Source organism: Podarcis cretensis (assembly GCF_951804945.1).
Source record: "Podarcis cretensis genome assembly, chromosome: 2".
Taxonomy (NCBI): Eukaryota; Metazoa; Chordata; class Lepidosauria; order Squamata; family Lacertidae; genus Podarcis; species Podarcis cretensis.
In genome coordinates this window covers 106,995,589-107,019,172 of record NC_137171.1, presented here as the reverse complement: position 1 = coordinate 107,019,172, position 23,584 = coordinate 106,995,589, and the positions used below count along the sequence as shown (strand labels likewise).

The window sequence follows — 23,584 nt, the reverse complement described above, 5'->3', positions numbered from 1 at the left end:
GTTTTATTGCAGGTGGGGCAGATGGATCTGTGTGGAATCCAGGGGAGCAGCCTGAAATTGGTGGGTGTGGGGTTGAGGCTACAGGAAGTCTAGGAGCTAAAGCTCTGCACCAAAACATCTCCTTCCCTCCTGACCAGATCTGTTGCGCGTCACCAACCTGCGGGTGAACTTCACAAAGCTGCACACTCTGGGCGACAACCTACTCGACTTTCGGCATCAGGTGCTGCAGAAATACTACTACGCCGTGTACGAGATGGTGCTGCGTGGGAGCTGCTTCTGCTATGGGCACGCCTCGGAGTGTGCCCCCCTGGCTGGAGCGCCAAGCAGAGTGGAAGGCATGGTAAGGACCTTATCAGTGTTGGGGGAGACTGAGGCGGGGAGTTCAGGTTGCAGCCCTATAGCCAGGAAGACAGAACAAGGGGAGGTACACCTAGTGGTCAGAGCTCCCATGCTGGGCTTGGCTTTTTGATTAGGAGTATGTGGACGCGGGTGGCGCTGTGGGTTAAACCACAGAGCCTAGGACTTGCCGATCAGAAGCTTGGCGGTTCGAATCCCCGCAATGGGGTGAGCTACCGTTCCTCGGTCCCTGCTCCTGCCAACCTAGCAGTTCAAAAGTACATCAAAGTGCAAGTAGATAAATAGGTACCGCTCCAGCGGGAAGGTAAGCGGCGTTTCTGTGTGCTGCTCTGGTTCGCCAGAAGCAGCTTAGGCGTGCTGGCCACATGACCCAGAAGCTGTATGCCGGCTCCCTTGGCCAATAAAGCGAGATGAGCGCCGCAACCCCAGAGTCGGCCACGACTGGAGCTAATGGTCAGGGGCCCCTTTACCTTTTGGACCCCACTGTGTGGGGAGTTTGCGATACAGTTCTCCAACCAAGTAATTTATATAATAATGCAGTTCTGAGGGGAAAGTATGCCTTTAAAAATGAATACATTAGTGAAAATAGCATGTAAAAATAATAACAACATGCTTCATAGTGGGAGAAATCGCTTTCAAAAATTTGCACATTGGGTGAAATGCACACTAAAAATGAATTTTCATGAGGGCTTCTTCCTGTAAAAAAACAACCCAATAGCAACAAACAGGTGTGGAAATGTAGAGAACTGAATTGAAGATTAGAAAAAACTGAAATTGACAGATTCATCTATCCCTAGTAGAGAGGCTACAGCCTTGGTGGTTCTGCTTACTGTATCTATCGGGAGAATGTGACACACAGACTCCCAATTGTGTGTAGAGAATGTGCGTTATTGTACCAAAAGCACAATTTCCGTCAACTGGAAGTGTAGATTCTCTTGTTGGAATCCATTTTGCAGTTTGAGAAAACCTCATTCTTAAGCTTGCAGAGCCGGTGTGGGTATGTTCTGGGATGGAAAGAGAAGGCATATACAGAAATTTCCAGCCCAGTGGACATTCCAACTAAACACTTTTTTTTAATGGTTTAAGTTATTCTCAAACCTTATTCAGGGTTATTTGTTCTAGACAAACATCAGACCTAGAAACCTAGGGTTGAATTCAGTGAAGTTATGCTCTTAAGGCAAGGACTTCTGCCAGTGCAATGAGACTTCCTCCTCCATGCTTGCCCCCTGCACTCCTTCCCCATATGCTCTGGAGGGCTGGCGGGGGGTGGGAACTTAGAACAGATATGTTGGGGGCGGGGAGGAACAGGGGGGGCACACAGAAAGAGGAGAGGGAGTGGAAGTCCCTTTGTGCAGGCAGAAGTCATTGTCCTAACAGGAGAAAGGGAATAAGAATAAGACTTTATTATTTGTACCCCGCCCATCTGGCCGAGTTTCCCCAGCCATTCTGGGTGGCTTCCACAGGTAGCGCTGTGGGTTAAACCACAGAGGCTAGGACTTGCCAATCAGAAGGTCGCTGCTCCTGCCAACCTAGCAGTTTAAAAGCACATCAAAGTGCAAGTGGATAAATAGGTACCTCTCCGGCAGGAAGGTAAACGATGTTTCCGTGCGCTGCTCTGGTTCACCAGAAGAGGCTTAGTCATGCTGGCCACATGACCCGGAAGCTGTACACCGGCTCCCTCGGCCAATAAAGCGAGATGAGCGCCGCAACCCCAGAGTTGGTCACAACTGGACCTAATGGTCAGGGGTCCCTTTACCTTTACCTTTACCCCACCCATCTGGCTGAGTTTCCCCAGCCACTCTGGGTAGCTTCCAACAAAGCTTAAAAATACATTAAAATGTCACACATTAAAAACTTCCCTGAACAGGGCTGCATTCAGATGTCTTCTAAATGTCAGGTAGTTGTTTATCTCTTTGACATCTGATGGGAGGGTGTTCCACAGGGTGGGCGCCACTACCGAGAAAGCCCTCTGCCTGGTTCCCTGTAGCTTTGCTTCTCACAGTGAGGGAACCGCCAGAAGGCCCTCGCGCTGGACCTCAGTGTCTGGGCAGAACGATGGGGGTGGAGACGCTCCTTCATGTACACTAGGCCAAGGTCTTTTAGGGCTTTAAAGGTCAACACCAACACTTGACTGCGTGCAACCCTCTCTCTTAAAACAAATCAAGCTGCTTGTATTCTTCAAGGGTTATTAGAATCTGTTGCAGGTTTGTGTTCACATAGCTTCTGACTATATGGCCATCAGCCACGCTTTGCCATCTTGGGCTCCAGGTCACTTGGGGCCTACTCAGCAGCACCAAGGCACAAGAGGTCCTTCTTATAAATATCTCCATGCTGAGTGGCACTCTGCTTTCATTTCCCTGGGCTGTGCCAAGGCTCTGGATGCCCCTCTCACCAGTCTCCTCTGCCCCAGATCCACGGACGATGCGTGTGCAAGCACCACACCAAGGGCCTCAACTGCGAGCTCTGCAAGGACTTCTTCCAGGAGTTGCCATGGAGACCAGCTGAGGCCCACAACCCACACGCCTGCAAAGGTGAGGGTGTTTATGCGCGTGCCAAAAGGTGTGGGGAATTGGGAGTGGGAGTCAGTGGAAAGAGATCTTTCCCTGGGGGAGGGGGGGGGCTGGCATGTTTGGGTATGGCTGCACCCCCTGACTTTGGGCAGATAGGTAGCAGAGGCTTGGAAAAGCTAATCAGCTATGGGAGGGCTATGAAACATTCACGATTCCATTTATTTACAAGTGGAAGAAATTCTCAGAAGTGTATATGGAGGCCTGGACAGGCTACCGAACAAGAGTTCCTTGTCCTCTGTCTCCTGTTTCTAAGGCTTCTGTGTGCAGGCATTGGTGGTTCCTTAGCCTTGCCTAACATTTTTAAGAAACAATGTTGTGCAGGCTCTTACAGAAGAACTTAAGTTCTGCTGGGTCAGTCCCATGGCCCGTGTAGTCCAGCATGCTGTTTTCACAGTGGCCAACCAGAAGCTTATGGGAAGCCTGCAGCAGCAGCAGCCACAAATAGCACACACATGGGGCAGGTGAGAGCCTCAGCAATAGCAGCAACGGTGGCCTAGCCCACGGGTTTATGACACTGTTACATGGGTGCAATTCAGGTCACAGGAAAGGAGGAGCGAGCGGAATAAGCAGGAGTTTGCGGCGCCCATTAACTTTGCCCCTGGCTTCTCCACAGAGTGCAACTGCAACGAGCACTCCCACAAGTGCCACTTTGACATGGCCGTGTACCTGGCCACGGGCAACACCAGCGGCGGGGTCTGTGACGAGTGCGAACACAACACCATGGGCCGGCACTGCCAGCTCTGCAAGCCCTTCTACTACCGCAACCCTCTGGCTGACATCCGTGCCAGCACGGCGTGTATCCGTGAGTGTCCCTCTATCGTCCCAGTCGCTATCTTTTTTAGTATGAGGATGATGAATCATGATGTGAATCGCCTCGAGCAGGGTTTACTGTGAGGAGACAGCATACAGATAAACGGTGGCTGTGATCCCCTGATCTATTTGCGGTATTGATTTTTATTGCTTCACGCCATTTTTTAGTGGTGTGAGATTCTGGGCATTCCAGGCGCTCACCCAGGGTTCGTGTTTCCTTTGCAAAGAGGCACATTGGAGACTGTGGTGTCTTTATGATAGATGGCTCATTTACACAAATACACAACCTGAGCCCGGCGACGGAGGGGTTGACCTCATTAACGTTCCAAGGCGGTCTTGCTTCTCCCTTAGCCACAGCCTTGGATCCCGGCAGAAACCAGGCATGGCTCTGTGCCGGCTGTTTTGCCACAATAAAAATTGATCGAGAGGCTTGGCTCTATCTCTAGCTTGCTGCTCTACTTCTAGGTCACATCATTCAATTTTCCACCCTGGCCTTTTGCCTTTATAAGTAATAGACAGTTGAAAGAGGAAGGCCCATCTATTTGACCTCTGGCACAGAACTACTTTTTTTGTTCCATTAACAAAGTGGGCCATTACCAGTCTGGCCTGGCTATTCCAACAATTGAATCTGTGCTGGATCCAGGAATTAGAAGCAGCGCTCAGGCATACAGCCTAACCCCCCCCCCCCCAAACCTCCCACTTATAACAGTACGTAATTGAGAAGATTGGCAGACTTTTGCCTGTCAAATTTCAGCGGCACCCTCTCTCTCTTGAAGAAATATTTTCACAATGGAAGAAACCTATACATGAAACAAGTAACAAAAGGAACACATCATATTATGAAATACTTCACAACTAACAGACTGTGCTCAACCTCCTGGCATAAAAAAAGAATGAAAAAAGCAAAGGCAAAAGTTTTTAAAGTCATGTATTGGTTTAGTCATGCTGGCCACATGACCCGGAAAACTGTCTGTGGACAAACGCCGGCTCCCTCAGCCTGAAAGCGAGATGAGCAACCCCATAGTTGCCTTTGACTGGACTTAACTGTCCAAGGGTCTTTTACCTTTACCTTTACTTCTTCTTGTTTCTCCTTAATGAAACTTGTGTGATTGGAAGGGAACATAAAGGCAGAGTCCCTTTTAACGTAAGTTGTAAAGGGGACCCGAACAGTATCCAATTTCTTTTGTCCCACAGCATGTGACTGCGACCCAGTGGGCTCCTTGGACGGTGGCGTTTGTGACAGTCATACAGATGCGATGCTGGGCATGATCGCTGGGCAGTGCCGCTGCAAAGAGAACGTCAAAGGAGTGCGTTGCGACAGCTGCAAAGAGGCCTTTTACGGACTGAGCCGCAATGACCCTCTTGGGTGCCAGCGTTAGTATCGGTGACTTTCTGGGGTCACCAGACTTTGTGGGGGCAGGTGTGGAATCAAGTCATGCTAGCATGGATACATGGTGTGTGTGGGGGGGGAGGGCTTGATATCTGGGTTGTTCCAGAGGCAGCGGCCGGTGCAAAATGCGGCAGCTAGGTTGCTTGTGGTAGCATATAACCCCTTGCTAGCGGGATTTGCCCTGGCAGCAATCTGGGGATAGGCCAAGTTCAAGGTGTTGTCATTAATGTATAAGGCCCTATGCAGCTCAGAACCAGACTACTTGAAACACCCCCTTACACACCCAGTATATTTGTGTGTTCTGTGGGAGGGTGTCTCCTGCCACTGGTGGAGGAAGAGGAGTGCGGGGGGAGCACCCCGCCCCCGGCAGCGAGATCCCAGTGGGGTGCCATCGCAGTTGCCCCCCTCCCGCACTGGGCGCCATGCCCCCAGGACACGTGCCACGCCTCTTGACATGCACCAACAACGCCCCCGCCTTCTCTCCACTCCCCCAGTGCTGGAGCATGAAGCTCCGCCACTGTCTTCTGCAAGTTCCAAAGGTCTCAGAAGTCTACCTCACAGTAACTTGGAGCAGGGGTTTTAGGGGGTCTGCCCCTGATCTGTGGAACAACATTTCTCACGAGATACAACAGGGGCCCACTCTCTGCGCTTTCCAGAAATAAATGAAGATATTTTTTGTTCCAGCCAGATGGATGGGGTTTTGCCATGAGAGTCTATTCATATTAAAAAGGGATGCGGGTGGCGCTGTGGTCTAAAGCACTGAGCTTCCTGGGCTTGCTGATCAGAAGGTCGGCGATTCAAAACTGTGCAATGGAGTGAGCTCCCGTTGCTCTGCCCCAGCTCCTGCCAACCTAGCAGCTTGAAAGCACGCCAGTGCAAGTAGATAAATAGGTACCGCTGTGGTGGGAAGGTAGACAGCATTTCCATGTGCTCTGGTTTCCATCACGGTGTCCCGTTGCGCCAGAAGTGGTTTAGTCATGACCCGGGAAGCTGTCTGTGGACAAACGCCGGCTCCCTCAGCCTGAAAGTGAAATGAGTGCTCTAACCCCATAGTCGCCTTTGACTAGATTTAACCATCCAGGGGTCCTTTACCTTTTACCTTTATTCATTTTGTTATAATTTTCTTTTAAATGCATTGGCTGTTTTAAAAATAATTTATTGCACATTGCCTTGAAATGATTGCATAGAGGACGATGGATAAATTTCATTGCTTCGTAGAGTTTCCAGCCTTTCCCAAGCCCCCTACTTCTTGCTCTCCTATAACCAGTGTTTCACGAGTTCTAGCCATCTGTCCCGCAGCCAAGACAATGGGATTAAAAATTCTAAATTATTAAAAATTTGTTCCTTTTAGCTTAAAGCAATACAACCTGTGCAATCAGGAGACACGCCTGATTTGATTTACCCTATTTTTAGCTCTATAGGACGCACCTTTTTTTAGACGGGGAGAACAAGAAAAAAAAAATCTCCCCCTTTCTGCTCAGCGCCCCTTCAGCAAAGCGGCAGGAGAAACGGAGCCCCTTCCATTTCTCCTCCCGCTTGGCTGAAGGGGCACTGTGCAGCTCTCCCTCTCTGCTGAAGCCAGGAGAGTCTTGCTGTCCCAGCTTCAGCAAAAGGAACCCGAAGCCTGCGGAGCGCAGCGTGAACTCGCGCTGTGCTCCGAAGGCTTCAGGCGGCTATCCCTGAAGCCTGGACAGCGAGAGGGGTCGGTGCGCACCGACCCCTCTTGCTCTCCAGGCTTCAGCAAAAGCAACTCGAAGCCTCCGGAGCGCAGAAGGAGCGCTCCCTCTGCGCTTCGGAGACTTCGCGTTGCTATCGCTGAAGCCAAGAAGCTGGCATTCGCTCCATAGGATGCACACACATTTCCCCTTAATTTTTGGAGGGTAAAAAGTGCGTCCTATAGAGCGAAAAATACGGTAATGTATTCTGCTTGCAGAATCTGGGTGTTTGCAGGGTGTGTGTGGAACAATGGGTGGGTTAGTTGCCTCGAATTCTGGAGCCCTGCTGAGCTGGGCCAGGAGATGGCTTAGCCTTGTGCCTGGCATAGCTGGATGAAAACCCATGGAAAGTGCTAGTTATGTGTGTTCTCAGCCTGCAGGTGTGACCCTCGTGGGATTATCCCAGGTAGCCTTCCCTGCGACCACATCAGCGGCGACTGCTACTGCAAGCGATTTGTTGCCGGGCGATACTGCAACCAATGTTTGGTGAGTGGGTGCTGCGGAACCGTTAAAAGGCGTGATGCGGATACTCCAGGCCTGAATATGCTTTAGAGAGCCAGTGTGATGTAGTGGTTAAGAGCGGTGGACTCGTAATCTGGTGAACCGGGTTCGTGTCTCCCCTCCTCCACATGCAGCTGCTGGGTGACCTTGGGCTAGTCCCACTTCTCTGAAGTCTCTCAGCCCCACTCACCTCACAGAGTGTTTGTTGTGGAGGAGGAAGGGAAAGGAGAATGTTAGCCGCTTTGAGACTCCTGAAGGGGAGTGATAAAGCGGGATATCTAATCCAAACTACTACTCTTCTTCTTCTTCTTCTTCTTCTTCTTCTTCTTTAGTTGAACTAGTGGTCTTTTTCCTCCACAGCCTGAATACTGGGGTTTGAGCAATGATATGGCTGGCTGCCGGAGCTGCGCTTGTGATTTTGGAGGTGCCTACAGCAACAGGTTGGAATGGAAGGGACATGGGGTGGGCTGGGGGAGGGGAGGGGAGGGAGGGAACGGCGCTCCATGGCTGGCAAGGGAGGGAAGAGTGCAGGGGTGGCCAACCTCTATATTCTCAGGGGCCACTCAGGTTTCCAGGAGATGGAATTAGCGGTCCAGTTGGAGAACAGCCTTTACCAAAGGTGTCATGGGCTTTGAAGACACTCGAACTCAGGACGCAAGGGAGAAACGTGCTAAGAGGAAGGCACGCTTGGTAAACCCACACCGTGGTCAACTCCCATCCGGAAACCAATGCCCCCACTGTGGAAGGACGTGTGGATCCAGAATTGGTCTCCACAGTCACTTACAGACTCATCTTTAAAACCATGTTTATAGAAGACAATCTTACTCGGCTACGAGTGATCGCCAAAGAAGAAAGAAGAAGAGTGGTCAAGCTCTGTACTACATCTGAAGCCATCTCTCACTTCGCAGCACTGCACAGAAGCATGGAAAATAAGTAGAAAGGTTGCTTTTGCAGTGAAGGTCATGCAAGCATATTTTAAACTTCTTAACTGCACGTTGTTTTAATTGTAAGTGATTCTGTGAGGCCCCATTTGAGCAGTACATTTAAAGCAGTATCATATCACTTTAAACACTCATGGCTTCCCCACAGCTAACAACTTGAAATATACTCAGAGTCGAGAGTGGATTTCATGCTCTTTATTCAGCTCATAGTGGTGAGGAGGAATGGAAGTTTCCCCAAAGTATCTGCTTTATATACTTTATTTACACAATGGGCTGCACGAGATTGGCTAATTCTGGAATTCTCCTGTAGGCCAATCAGGTTGTGGATTCACTTTCATCTGGAGCTGGATTGGGTGGCTCCTGCAGACCAATCATACTGCTGCATTGTTCTAGGACCAATCAGACTGCTGTATTCTGAATCCTATTGTTCTAGGACCAATCGGACTGCTGCATTTTGGATCCTATTCAACTCAGTACATAACACAACTCTAGTTTGTTTCGATGATGATGATGCTGATGATGCAAGATCTTAGGTGACCTGTATTCCCCTCAGAGAGCCACAATTCCCAGAGTTCCCTCCCTGGAAGAGGGATGAATGGTGAAACCACTCTGAGAATTGTAGCTCCGCGAGAGGAAAATAGGGGGTCTCTTAAAACTTCTCAACACCCTTGACGAATTACCATTCCCTGGATCCTTTGGAGGAAGCTTTGACTTTTTAAAAAACGGCACAAGACTGCTTTAAATGTGTAGTACAGAGTTGTGATTGTAAAAAAAGCTGAACTTGCTATACTTGCGCATTGCTGTACATGGTGGCTTTTTTTTTGTCCAGGACAGTGGTAGGGAAACTCCATCTCGCAGGCCTAATTAGACCCACCTGGCCTCCCCATTTTGACTGCCATGTAGTTTGGCCCAAAACCATACCCAGCTCTCCGTTACCTTAGGCCAAGCACTGGACAGGTAAACACATGGGGTCAAATGGATAAAGAATAATAATAATAATAATTATTATTATTTATATCCCGCCCTCCCCAGCCGAAGCCGGGCTCAGGGCGGCTAACAACAATAAAACAGTACAAAAGTACAGCACAAACAACACTCTAAAATCATTCATTATAAAATTAATTAATTCAAGCCACTGGCAACCATTGGGCCAGAGCTCTGCGAAGATTGCCGAGGGAGGGAGTCAGGCTGTGCCCTGGCCAAAGGCCTGGTGGAACAGCTCTGTCTTGCAGGCCCTGCGGAAAGATGTCAAGTCCCGCAGGGCCCTAGTCTCTTGTGACAGAGTGTTCCACCAGATCGGAAGAATTCGGAGCACACTCTTTAAGTGCCCTCCCAATTCTTTCTTTCCAGCTGTGAGTTAAAGCGAAACAAAATACTGTTTACCTGAGTGTGCAACCTCCCTCTCTCTTTTGTACTTCTTTTGCCGAACCTACTCCAACGGCAGGGCTCAAATATTTTGCCATTGTTCTCATTCTCTGTCTGGATGTCTGTCTCTCTCTCTCCAGGTGTTCCATGGATGATGGGCAATGCCCCTGTCGGCCCCACCTCATCGGGCGCCAGTGTGATGAAGTGCAGCCAGGGTTTTTCTGCATGCCCCTGGACTATTATATGTATGAAGCAGAGCATGCCACAGGACTTGCACCAACCCATCAGGGCCTGCCAGTGAGTGCACTGGGACAGAGGAAGGGAAAGGGGAGCATGAGAACCCGGGACATAGAGCGAGGGGGGCTGTGTCTGGAAAACTGCTAGTGAATGCGGGTTACTTGTCCATTTCTTGCATTTCTTGTGGGTGTTGTCCAAGAGACCTTGTAGTCTCTGGGGCTCGCACACCTTCATGGGGACTGAAAAGTTCCCAGCCCAGCTTACTGGCCTAAATCAGAACCTTGCATACACTGACCGACTTGCATGCCACAAATTCATTCATGAATTCAGAATGTTTTGTATAATAATAATAATAATAATAATAATAATAATAATAATAAATTTTATTTATATCCCGCCCTCCCCAGCCGAAGCCGGGCTCAGGGCGGCTAACAACATTAAAACAGTATGACATTATAAAACATTATAAAAATGAATTAAAATCAAAACTGATGGCAACCATAAACTATGAGCATGTAAGGCACATCACCATGGAGGTATCTGCAGGCAAGGAGAAAATTCATTAAAACTGTCCTGATGGCTCAATCAGTCAATCATGGGCTGGTAGGATGGAAGGCAAGGAGGGCCAATGATAGGTGGAACCAGAGCCAATGGCAGGCAGAGGCAACTAATTCTAGTTTCGTCCCCATTCTCCTCCCTTCTGACTTATAGAAGGACAACACTCTTAAGTAAAAAGCCAAGCAAGTGTGGACCGAATGAGACTGGTGGGGCAACTCCCCAGTTGCCCATATGGGGCAACCTCTATTGGTCAAACCATACAATATAGGGTAGTTCCATGGGCTCCCTCTTTGCCTTGGCAGCCTCAGTGAGCCTTTCAGAGCCCCTTGGTTGCTGAATGGCTGAGGATGGAAATGGTTAGAAGGAGCAACCAATGGTGTTGGAAATAAAAAATTTTCCCTGCTTTGTTGTAGGGTGCCTTGCGGCCCGAGGCCCCTGTGGACTGTGTGGAATATTACAACGGGGTCCAGAACGGGCGCAAAGTGAGGCTGCGACGACAGCACAGCACAATCAGACTCCTGCAGCAGCGAGCGGCGCTCCGAAGAGCCAGGCAACTTCAGCAGAAGGTGACCGAAATAGGGTGGGAGAGAGGATGCTGGGGGAAACCAGGGAAGGAAGTCAAGGGTGGTTTGGACCAGAGCTCCAGGCCACTCAGTAGAGGTGTTGTTGGTCCATAAAGCTGAGCTGAGGAGCAGCCACTTGTGTGCTGGTCCCGGGGGGAAGGTTACCGTTGGCGTAGTCAAAGTCCGGTCCTGGGTCAATAGCCTGGAAACAGTTCCGAAGGAGCGGGGCGAGGTCCGAAGCAGGAAGCCGGGCGGGGACAGGAACACTGGAGGAACAGGACTGGATGCTGGCCGAAACAGCTCTTCATCGACGTTGCTCCCGCAACCTGGGACCGGGCTGACTGGCCTTTATCTTCTCTGAGGCCAGGGGCGGCCCCGGCCCCCAGGAGACCCGCCTCTCCTGGCCTTAAGGCGAGCACTCCTCCTGGGAGAAACCAGTTCCCTTCGCCTCTCTGCCCTGAGCCTCTGCAGTTCAGGAGAGGCTGAAGGGTTACTGGGCCCAGGGGGAGGCTCACCTGCAGGCACTGAGTCCTCAACCACCTCTGGAGCCAGAGTGGAATCACCTGGTGCCTGCTCCTGAGGATCCGGCACAGGTGCAGGCGCTTCAGAATCAAGGCCCTGCCCCAGTTCAGCCGGCCCTGGAGGCGGGGACTCCTGTGCAGGCTGGGATTCCTCTGGTTCAGCCTCTGAATCGGAATCCCAGGCCATCACATGGGGTCTTCTTGGTCAACTATGTTAATTCTTTGCCTTGCACTTAGCCAGAAGGTAAAAGATACACTTGAATAGACACTATGCACTTTGTCATTGCAATCTGTTAAAGGCATCCTCCATGAGCTGTGCATGTCCATGATTTTACGCAAGTAGAATTCAGGTGCTTTGCTGTTGGTCAGGAATGTCCTGCTGCGACTTAAGTGGTGTCGTGTGGAAGGACTACAAAAACCAGGATGATTCTGCTCACAGCTCAGGTTCCCGAAAGCACCCAGCCTACCTCTAGGAGTGTCAGATGGAGTGTCAGTTCCACGCGGGGACTAACTGAGCAGGCGGCAAGAGCCGGGGGTCGGTTTAATGACCACCTCAGGCCATATCCGGTCCGTGGGCCGTAGTTTGCTGACTCCTGACCTAATGACTGCAGTTAGCAGTCCAGGAAGTTCGCAGGACGAAAAGAAGATGGAAAAGAGAGAGAGAGTGGCAGCATGACTTGTCCTTTTACCAGGTCTGGAAAAGTCACGCCCACCCACTAGTCACATGCAAGGAAGGATGCTCCAAGCCAGGAGGAAGAGGAAGTTTCAACTGTCTGGACCAAACATTCCCTTGCATGTCCACTCTAGGAAAACGAGGAATGTTGTATTTGACTGCTCCCAGTGGATTCCAACCCACAGGAGGTGGTACCAGGTTCAGTCCCCAGCACCTCCTTGTAGGGCTGGGAGAGACCCCTGGCTGAAACCCTAGCGAGCCACTGTCAGTAGGCAATACACATCTAGATGGAGTAATGGTCTGACTCAGTGCAATGGTGCGCCCTATGTCCCTGCAGCTTTGCTGATGTCATGTTTTCACCCGCAGCCTGATGTGGAAGTCATGCAACGTGAGCATACAGGTCACATGATTACATGGACCGGCCCCGGCTTTGCACGCGTGAGGGATGGGGCTGGCTTATCCTTCCATATCGACAACATTCCCTACCCCATGGAATATGACATCCTGTTGCGCTATGAGCCTGAGGTACGTGGAAGGAACTGGAAGGGGCGTAGTGGGTGCTTAATGCTTAATCTTTACATAATAACTAAGTTCTCAGAGCACATAAAATTAGCTTGATAACATTGACAACAACCTTGCAAGGTAGGCCATCCCCCATATTACAGACAGACAGATGAGACTATGGGATAGATTTGAAGCAGGGACTTACCAACTTATAACTTACACCCTTTCTGGAGCTGGAGAGTGGTTGAATAGCAGTGGAAAGGAGGATTTGCCCCAGTTCTTTTCATCTATGCCCATCAACTGGAGATTCAATCCATATTACACATTGTGGAAAGAGTGCGACCATTCAGATGCTGTTGGATTCCAATCCCCATCAGCCACAGTCAGTATAGCCATGTCAGGAGTCCAGTTCCTGGCTTGATAACACAGTGAGCGTAGTTAATTAAAAAGGATGCTTTATTGTCCAAACAAACAGATAGTTCTTCATTTATATATTTTTTATATTTTTATTGTTTTTTTTAACATATCATTTCCAACAATCATATAACATAACTTCTTATCTTATACAATGCTTTAGACTTCCATCAATACCTCTGATGATTTTTTGTTCTTTATCACTTATTCTGCATTTCTTAATTTCCCTATTACACTTAATTATCATTAGCTAATAATTTTCCTCATAGCCTTTCTTGCAATATTTCCAATAATCCTCCTTACAGAACTTCTTGCAGTCCTACTAGTGTAATCTGTTCGTCACAATTACTTTTCAAATAGTTCGTATATTTACTCCAGTCTTCTAAGAATCTCTGGTCCCGCAGGTTTCGAACCCTTCCCGTTAGTTTATCTAATTCTGCATAGTCCATCAATTTCATCCGCCATTCTTCTTTCGTCGGTAATTCTTCTTGCTTCCATTTTTGTGCCAATAATATTCTTGCCGCCATCATTGCATATAAAAACAACTTACAGTCCTGTCTATTAATATCATCTCCTACAATGCCAAGTAAAAATGCTTCTGGTTTCTTAATAAATGTATATTTCAACATCTTTTTCATCTCATTATATATCATTTCCCAGACGTTTTTGACTTTTTTACATTCCCAACAAATTCTTCAGTTGGCAGTAACCCTTCCCTGGGAGATGGCTGCAAACCTTCCCTGGGAGCTGGCTCATTCATGACAAGCCAAGAGTCAGGAACATCTGGGGGGTGGGGAAGTCCCCCACCTTTGGCACAGGGATGGAGGTGTCACTGGTAGGGCAAGGGATAAGAGCTGGTGGGGTTCCGGGGGGAAAATGCTCCTAAAGCAAGTGTTTCCTCTAGCCTTATAGCGAATTTCCACAGCTAGGTTTTTTTGTCGTATTACATTTTGCAGCAAGGCTATTTCTGAGGGTGTCCGCCCGGTGGGCCTGATGGGGATTGTATTCTCTGGGACGGCTGCTTTAAACCTGCTGTGTCTCCTTCTCAGTCCACAGAGGATTGGGAAGCTGTCGTCAGCGTCAGCTCGCGGGCATTACCCATGAGCCCTCGCTGTGGCAACGTGCTGCCCTCAGAGCAGATGTATCGGGAGAGCCTGCCCCATAGTTCCAGGTAAGAATGAGAGGAGGAGGGGGAGGAGAAGCAGCCCCACTGGGCACAGTGTGGGGAGGGAGCTTCCTTGACTCAAGAGAGACCCACAGCATGTCAGTGAGAAGTTTTATTGGAAATCAAGTCCTCATGGATTATGTCCTCTTTTAAAAAAAATAAAAAATGAATTCCAAATTGTTTACCACACTGGAGTCTGCTATTGCTGGTTTTTATTACATGTCTCGAGTCACTAATAACCACTTCAGGTTCTTGGGTTATAAAAATAATGTGTGGCTGACAGCCTAAAATGGGGTTGGCCAATTACTGTATTCTCTGCAGTCATTTTGCTCCCAAAACAGGAGCCAGGAGCCAGAAGTGTATTTTGCTGCGCAGCTTGCTTGGCCTTTTCCCTGAAAATGTAACATGAGGGGCTAGATAAAATTGCATATGCAGGTGTGTGTGTATGTATCTATATATCTGTTAGCAGACTTATAAAGAGTTTTATCTGCAGGTGTTTGCTTTTCCTACAGGCCCGTGAACAGTGAAGATTTACTCTTCTGCACACACACAAAATGGGACGCGGGTGGTGCTGTGGGTTAAACCACAGAGCCTAGAACTTGCCGATCAGAAGGTTGGCGGTTCGAATCCCCGCGACAGGGTGAGCTCCCGTTGCTTGGTCCCTGCTCCTGCCAACCTAACAGTTCGAAAGCCCGTCAAAGTGCAAGTAGATAAATACCTTCCAGTGGGAAGGTAAACGGCATTTCCGTGCGCTGCTCTGGTTCGCCAGAAGCGGCTTAGTCATGCTGACCACATGACCTGGAAGCTGTACGCCGGCTCCCTTGGCCAATAAAGCAAGATGAGTGCCGCAACCCCAGAGTCAGTCACGACTGGACCTAATGGTCAGGGGTCCCTTTACAGACACAAAACACACACAAAAATTACAAAACACTTCCCAGCACCAGTGCAAGTATACTTGTACTTTCTACGTTACAGCTGTAAGAAATAAATCATGCTTATTGTTTCAACATCCTGATTGTTGCAAGCAGCGCTTTGGCACAACTGACGGAGCACATGGTTTTTCTGTTATCTGAGTATTTGCTGATGGATTGACTGAGTCTTTACCATAATTAACTGGAGAGCTCATGGGTTTGTGGTTAGGAAATAGTTGGTATTTTGGTTTGGCTATGGGCCCTCTACACGTACTGGTGGCTTTTGGTACTGCAAGATGCAACAGAAACAGCACAATTAACTATTCCCTTCTCTGATCTCATTCCAAGCTTCTTATGCTGGAGTTTCCTTTATGGAGCCTGCTATTGTCTGTCTATTTGTATTACATTATTATAACTAATAACCAGTTTCATTCCCGTAAGTGTAACAGCTAGTATTTGCAGGGATCTTACTAATCATCAGTTCCACTCATGCAAGTACATAGCATGTTGTATTTGGGGGATCTGACCGTTTTATGTAGGATTTCCTATCCTCTTGCTTTTCGGTGTTTTTTGTTTTGTTTATTTATTTTTTGGTCATTTTATTATTTCTTTTAACTTTGCCGCTCTTTGTTTTGTATGATCTGTAGAGAAGTATACCCAGTTTTTCAAAGTAACGTATTTTTTGCTCTATAAGACTCACTTTTTCCCTCCTAAAAAGTAAGGGGAAATGTGTGTGCGTCTTATGGAGTGAATGCAGGCTGCGCAGCTATCCCAGAAGCCAGAACAGCAAGAGGGATCACTGCTTTCGCTGTGCAGCGATCCCTCTTGCTGTTCTGGCTTCTGAGATTCAGAATATTTTTTTTCTTGTTTTCCTCCTCCAAAAACTAGGTGCGTCTTGTGGTCTGGTGAGTTTTATAGAGCAAAAAATACGGTATATCCTTCTCTTGTCTCAGGCATTTGTGGAATGGGTTTTCAGGTGTGATGGGCTTGTGAGGGTATGGATTATGTGAGGTCATTGCACTGCAAAAAACCAAACACTACCCTATTGTTGTGTACTATATTCAAGTATATCTAAGTGTCCCAGTAAAGAGGGGACATTTTCTATAAAAATCAGCATTAGTTCTCAGCTGCTCAGTTGGAACACAATAAGTCCCATGGAACCTAGAGACTAACTAGTCGATTGACACTAGCAATTGTGTATCAGATTTATAATTAACAGACAATTCTATATTACAATTATTTGGGGGTAGACAGGAGATACTTTATGTATGCTCCGGAAATCATATCCTTTGTGTGGTTAGCCCAGGAAGGGAGGGGCAAAATGCGCAGCTAGAAAATTATAAATGGCTGACACAATCTTTGAACAAACAACCTGTTAACTGCACGTTCGTTCTGATTTGTTTAATAATAATAATAATAATAATAATAATAATAATAATAATAATTTTTATTTATACCCCACCCTCCCCAGCCAAGCCTGGGCTCAGAGCGGAAGGTGATGCTGTGTCAGGCAAATATTATCCCACACTTTCCAAAGCATTTTCCCTGTTACTTTTAATATCACAAAAGTCTGGGGTTGGGTTTTTTTTGGGGGGGGGGGGAGCTAGTTTGTTGCACAAGAATTCCAAATTAACTTTAATTGTGAAACCTGAATTTGCCGGTATGTGATTGAATCCTACCTCAAAATAGTCACAGCCTGGAAGCACCTTTTTTTTGTGAGGGGGAAGAGCAGATGGTTGCGCTCCATGATTCTTTGGTTGCAGGTAAGATGGAAACCTTCCCTTTGGGCTGGAGTCCATCTCTGGGTAAAAACTAGTTTTATGGAACCTGTTAAGTTGTGGGTGAACATATCAGACGACACAGCGATTCTTCAAACAGCTCTTGTTTACTCACAGGCAAGAACAGAACTGAACTGAATTGTTCAGCCAGCCTGCTTATATAGAGCTCCACTACAACGCACAGTAACCACTTTCTGTAACTATCCAATCACTGAACGTCACTTTCAACCCCTTATTTGCATATGTGGACCTGAGTGAAAACTACCTATAGTATCCCCTTGCTGGCCTAGGGTGAAAACTTCAGTACATAACAGAACCCATTCCACCTTTCCCTGATCCACACTTCTTGCATAGCTCTTAGTGGAGTGCAGAAGGCATTTGTGCTGCTGTTCTCAACACATCCCCTTACGTGTAGCGATTAGAGCGCTAGACAAGGGTTAGGGCGACCCAGTTTCAAATCTCCACTCAGGCCATAATCTCACTGAGTGGCCTACCTCATAGGGTTGCTGTGATCATAACATGGAGGGCAGGGCCAATGTACACGGCTCTGAGCTCTCTAGAGGAAGGCTGGGATAAGACGTTAACAAACAGGCGAACGAATTATGGCGAGAGACGAACTTCTTATCTGACAGGCCTGTGCAATTTCAGAACCTCAGAAGGGCTGCCACATTTGTATTCTAGCAGCCCCATTGGGGGAGTGAGGGGGAAGCAAGAAAACAAAAAAACCCTCAGCCCCAAAATCTGAGAGGCTACTCCTCACCCACCCCTTTTCAAGATCCCCTTTCATCTTCTTTGAAATTTGTTCTCCCTCTTCGCTAATGGTTTGGAACATTTCCTGGGTTTTAAAAAGAAAAGGAAGGAAGGAAATGGGGCATACAAGTTTTTCCCCTGAAGCAGTTTGATGGTTTGAATCGTTGCCACCCTCTTTTATCGCTGGCAGGCAGGTTGGTGAAATGAAAGAAGCGGCTCTCATTGTTTCCTCGGAAAAAGATTATCTAAGGCAGCGGAACAAAGCAGACCCACTGCAGTCTGCAGGCAAAGGGTCCCCGACAGCTATTAGAGGTTGGCTGGTTATTGTTATGCCCTGGCAGAGACAGTTATTCAGGTTCAGATAAAAAGATGAGGTAAAATTTATAATTTAGACTCGTGGCAGAGGCAGAGAGCACACAAAAAACCTCAAAAGCCTTGCCAGTATTTTTTACAGAATGGCACAAAGCAACACTCTATAAACAAAATATTGGGGGTGGTGGGGGTGGCAGAGAAATCCCACATATTAGAGAATGGTATATGTGGGAAATTCCCACTTTGAGTAAAATGACCAAGATATGGGGAAAAGAAGGTAAATTTGAATGAGGCTAGTGAAAGTTTAAGGAACTTCAGAGTAGTAAGCAGGGGGAAAGTAATTATAACCCTTTTACAATTTCATGGCTAAGTAGGGTTTCATTCAAAGTGGCCCTCCTAATCGGTAATCTTAACTATCAGAGGCTCGAATGAGCATTGCATGTTTTGTTGCTTTATTTAATTATTATTTAATTATTTTTATTGGGCTTGCCATAACTGTTAAGAAAGGGGCTTGCTTGGAAAAGAATTTGTTGTTAGGTTATTATTTTGTATTGTTGTTGTTGGGGGAGGTAGGCTTTTTCCGGAGGGCAGAACCTCAGATTTGAATTGATTTTTATTGATTGCGGGGGGCGGGGTTCAGCTACCCCTCGCCCCTTCTTGGCTACGCCCATGAGTTGTTCTTTAATATATATTTTTAAGAATTGCACCAAATTGTCTCAGTAAGCAACCCACTCTGTAACTAATTTCTAACTTCTAATATTATATATAGAGGACTTTTAATTAGTATACATAGTGAGGCTATAAATAACAGCCACCAGCCCCTCTCTTCATCTTGTGTTTTGCTTCTCTTTCATCTACCTGCTCCGACTCTCCTCTCTCCTTCCTTGATCTGCCAGCTGCCTCTCTAGTCCCCTCTAATGGCGCAGGAATGCTGCTGTCAGTCTCTTCTGAAGGGCTAAGGCAGCCTGCACCAATCTAGTGCCTTCCAGATGTTTTGGACTACAGCGCCCATCATCCTCAGGCAGTATCCTTGTCATGGCTGGGGGCGATGAGATTCTGTTATGCATGCAAGGCCAAGTGCGAGGCCCTAAACCGCCTCAGCCCAGTATGACTGAAGTTCCATGGTGGGGGGGAAGTGTGATGCAGATGTACTGTGTCTCGGCCCGTATACCAGAAGGAGCATCTCCACCCCCATCGTTCAGCCCGGACACTGAGGTCCAGCTCCGAGGGCCTTCTGGTGGTTCTCTCACTGCGAGAAGCGAAGTTACAGGGAACCAGGCAGAGGGCCTTCTTGGTAGTGGCACCCTCCTTGTGGAATGCCCTCCCATCAGATGTCAAAAAAATAAACAACTACAGTGGAACCTCGGGTTGCAAACATGATCCATGTGGGAGGCACGTTCGCAACCTGCACCGTTCGCAACCTGCAGTCTGCACACGCGTGGGTCGCAATTTGGCGCTTCTGAGCATGCGGAAAGCACGATTTAGTGCTTCTGCGCATGAGCAAGCACTGAAACCCAGAAGTAACCCATTCTGGTACTTACGGGTTTGGCGCGGTGCGCAACCCAAAATCACATAACCTGAAGCGTCTGTAACCTGAGGTACCACTGTATCTGACGTTTAGAAGACATCTGAAGGCAGCCCTCTTTAGGGAAGTTTTTAATGACTGATGTTTTAATGTATTTTTAATCTCTGTTGGAAGCCACCCAGAGTGGCTGGGGAAACCCAGCCAGATGGGTACAAATAATAAATGATGGTGGTGGTGGTGTGGATGTGGGTCTCACATGTGATCCAGGCACAATTTGCATGGCAGAGGCTGGTGGGTGTGCCAGGTCCGCAGCATCAAACTTTGAAAGTGAGCCACATTTTTCTCCTCAAGGCAGCTGAGAACGATCCCAGCAACCCTCTCCAAGTCTGCAAACACCTGCATTTTATGAGCTGGGTTCCTCAACCCTCTTGCGCCAAGTCTTACCCCTTGTGTGTTCTCCGCCTTTCCCCGTCTCTCATCTTTGTCTTCCCTCTCCCCAGGTATGTGCTCCTGCCACGGCCCTTCTGTTTCGAGCCCAGGAACCATTATGAGATCACCGTGCGATTCCAGCGGGCAGGGGTGGCACAGCGCCATCCTGCAGCCTTCATCCTCGTTGACTCGGTGAGAAAGAACCAGGTTTTAAATCTTCACACACACACACACACACACACTCAAAAAACAGTGGCGTGCCAATGTCCAGCCCCACTCAAGTAAAAGAGATTCTGCAGAAGCTGCCAGAGTCTTTCTGGGAATGCGTCTCAGCACGTTCTGAGGTAGATTTCTGGGCCTGCTGCACCCATTTCCCAGTTAGCAAGTCCCCTCTTGTGTGCTACATAAGCAGCTGGGCCAGCTTCAGTCCTTGTCCCAACCAGGCCAGACTTTTCCTGACATGTCTCCCTCCTTGCTCCAGCTGGTCCTTCTGCCCCGTGTGACGGAGCTGCCCGGGCTCCATGGTAGCAGTCCTGCAGCGGTGGAGCGTCGGGAAGCGTTGGAGCGCTATACCTGCCTAGAGGTTTTCCGCATGGCCACCATGCCCGACCTGGCTGAGACCTGTGCCCGCCTGCTGTGCAGCATCTCTGCCCTGATGCATGATGGGGCTATGCGTGAGTGATTCTTTCTTACGCCTGAGAAAGAAAGCCACTTTGCATACTTTTCTCTAGTCTCTACCATTGTGTTTGTTCGTGTGTTTGTTCGTGTGTTTGTTCATGTGTGTGTGTGTGTGCTGGTGGTTGCCATTTCCACCAACACACAAAGTCCTGGAATGACGCAAGGTCTTGGGTATTGGGGGGGGGGAATGCAAAATGGCGGACAGGTTGTTCATGTTGTTGTTGTTGCTGCTGCTGCTACTTAAAGGAAAAGGTAAAGAGACCCCTGACCGTTAGGTCCAGTTGCAGATGACTCTGGGGTTGCGGCACTCATCTTGCTTTATTGGCCAAGGGAGCCGGCAAACAGCTTCCGGGTCATGTGGCCAGCATGACTAAGCCGCTTCTGGCGAACCAGAGCAGCGCACGGAAATGCTGTTAACCTTCCCGCCGGAGTGGTACCTATTTATCTACTTGCACTTTGACGTGCTTTCAAACTGCTAGGTTGTCAGGAGCAGAGACTGAGCAACGGGAGCTCACCCCGTCGTGGGGATTCAAACCGCTGACCTTCTGATCGGCAAGCCCAAGAGGCTCTGTGGTTTAGACCACAGCGCAGTGCCCTTAAAGCAAATTAAGAAAAAAGGAAGCAGCTGTGGTGCTGCTAACGGTGAGCCCCACCTGCAATAAGTTGTTGAATAATTTATCCTCCCTTTGGGGAAAAAATAATGATGATGAAATGGTCCCATTTCTCTGCCCCCAGATTTTGAGAGGCTGCTAGTGCATAGCTGCAGCCTTCTTGAACTAGGCGGTTCACTTTTGTGGCCAGGGCCTAGGACGGTGGTTTGTAGAAGGGCTCAATGGCTGAGTGTCTGCTTTACACGCAGAAGATCCCAGATTCAATCTCCAGCATTTGCCACCCAGTGTAGACAACACTGAGCTAGATGAACCAATGGTCTGACTCACTGTAAGGCAGCCTTCTATGTTCCTAAGCCAGAGCTGTGGAAATTAAAGGCCCAAATGTTGGTGAGGTGCTGCCTAGAATCATTAAACCCAGCGTTGATATGGGAGAGGAGAGTTCCTCAAGTTTAACTCACCTTTATGTAAAAAGACTCTGGGGAACCACGAGAAGAGGAATCTACAGTTTTAGCACTGTTGTGAAATATTTCCGGGTATCTCTGACTACAACCATGGGGCCTAGAAACATGCTAATTTTAAAGATAATGAAAGCTGAGGTTCTCAGGATTTGGGCGGCATCTGTCTGTCTGATGGATGTTCTAGACTGTAACCTGCACAATTTCACCACCTGCGGCCTCAACCTATGAACTTGTACAGTGGTACCTCGGGTTAGTACATAATTCATTCCGGAGGTCCGTTCTTAACCTGAAACTGTTCTGAACCTGAAGCACCACTTTAGCCTCCTGCTGCTGCCACGCCGCCGCTGCACAATTTCTGTTCTCATCCTGAAGCAAAGTTCTTAACCCGAGGTACTATTTCTGGGTTAGCGGAGTCTGTAACCTGAAGCGTCTGTAACCTGAAGCGTATGTAACCCGAGGTACCATTGTATATTGCATTTTACCACATTACTACAAGCAGGAATACTCCTCGCTTGCTCACGTGCATCCGCTTTAGAGTGATGTGCTTGCGTTCAGTGTGTTGGCGCGCATCTCCACTTGTCCCTCTCCCCAGTCTCCTTGGCACTGGGGTGGCGAGGCGAGTGCCTCTCGTCTTTCCCCCTGCCTAGCTTACTTCCCTAACCGTTGTGGTTTCTTCCGCCTTCAGCCTGCCAGTGTGATCCCCAGGGCTCCACCAGCAGTGTTTGCCACAAACTGGGAGGGCAATGCCAGTGTAAGCCCAATGTGATGGGTCGGCGCTGTGACCAGTGTGTCCCGGGCACCTACGGATTCGGACCCTACGGCTGCAGCCGTGAGTAATCAAGGCAGGGCCTGCATGTACTGCCTCCCTCATGGTCATCCTTGTCTTTTCCTCAACTGTTGATTAAGCCTAGTTTTCACTGAGAGTGGAGGGGGAAAACTTGTGGCTGGGCTATATTACCATAGCTGTCAACTTTCAGATTTGAAAATAAGGGATCAGCAGCCTCGAAAATAAGCAGTCTACGGAATATCTAACAATCCGGGATAGCAGCGGGAAGCAGCCGGAAACGGCGCTGGAATAAGGGAATTTCCTGCCAAAAAAGGGGAGGTTGACAGCTATGTATATTACTGATCCTCAGAGTAGCAAATGGGATCCTGACACAGGGGGGAAGGAGATCCTGCTCTGACTAGACGCCACCCAGAGTCAGCACCCCTGAACTAGAGCCCCTTGAGGAATAAGCTCCCTTTACAAAAGCAGTCTCAGCTCCCCAGTGACCAAGTGCTAAGCTCCAGAACAGATTCTCTGTGGTTTGAGAGGCCCCATCCGGTCAAAGAGGCCTCAGTTGAGCAACAGAACTGGACTGGAGCAGATTCTCTTCTTTGGGATTATCTTTATTATATATTTAGGTATTATTCAAGCTCCTACAACTCCAGGCAGTGGTTAAATCTGACTAACTTAGGTACATGACCCCAGTTAAACTTGCCAAAATATACCATTTGTCTGATAACAAATGCTGGAAATGTAAAGGAAATGAAGGAACATTCTTTCACCTCTGGTGGATGTGCCCTAGAGTGAAGGCCTTCTGGGAAATGATATATAATGAGTTGAAAAAGGTATTTAAGTATACTTTCCCCAAGAAACCAGAGGCCTTCCTCCTGGGTATTGTCGGCCAGAGGGTGATAAAGAAGGACAGAACTTTTTTCCTGTATGCAACAACGGCAGCAAGGATACTCATCGCTAAGCATTGGAAAACCCAAGATCTACCCACACTGGAAGAATGGCAGATGCAACTGATAGACTATATGGAATTGGCTGAGATGACCGGCAGAATCCGAGACCTGGGAGAGGAG

The 23,584-nt window shown here is 48.3% G+C and overlaps 1 protein-coding gene across 3 annotated transcripts in view; it reads left to right on the top strand.

Moving 5' to 3' along the window:
* Window positions 1-23,584, top strand: part of LOC307205386 (laminin subunit beta-1-like) — a 67,551-nt gene that overhangs the window by 22,457 nt on the left and 21,510 nt on the right. For all 3 annotated transcript variants that reach the window (XM_079957689.1, XM_079957687.1, XM_079957688.1), the window contains exons 8-20: window positions 138-340; window positions 2,768-2,888; window positions 3,541-3,729; window positions 4,932-5,111; window positions 7,216-7,328; window positions 7,704-7,783; window positions 9,790-9,946; window positions 10,858-11,010; window positions 12,568-12,726; window positions 14,169-14,290; window positions 20,061-20,181; window positions 20,471-20,663; window positions 22,422-22,565. In XM_079957689.1, the coding sequence (XP_079813815.1) occupies window positions 138-340; window positions 2,768-2,888; window positions 3,541-3,729; window positions 4,932-5,111; window positions 7,216-7,328; window positions 7,704-7,783; window positions 9,790-9,946; window positions 10,858-11,010; window positions 12,568-12,726; window positions 14,169-14,290; window positions 20,061-20,181; window positions 20,471-20,663; window positions 22,422-22,565 (1,935 nt within the window). The remainder of the gene's footprint in view (window positions 1-137; window positions 341-2,767; window positions 2,889-3,540; window positions 3,730-4,931; window positions 5,112-7,215; window positions 7,329-7,703; window positions 7,784-9,789; window positions 9,947-10,857; window positions 11,011-12,567; window positions 12,727-14,168; window positions 14,291-20,060; window positions 20,182-20,470; window positions 20,664-22,421; window positions 22,566-23,584) is intronic.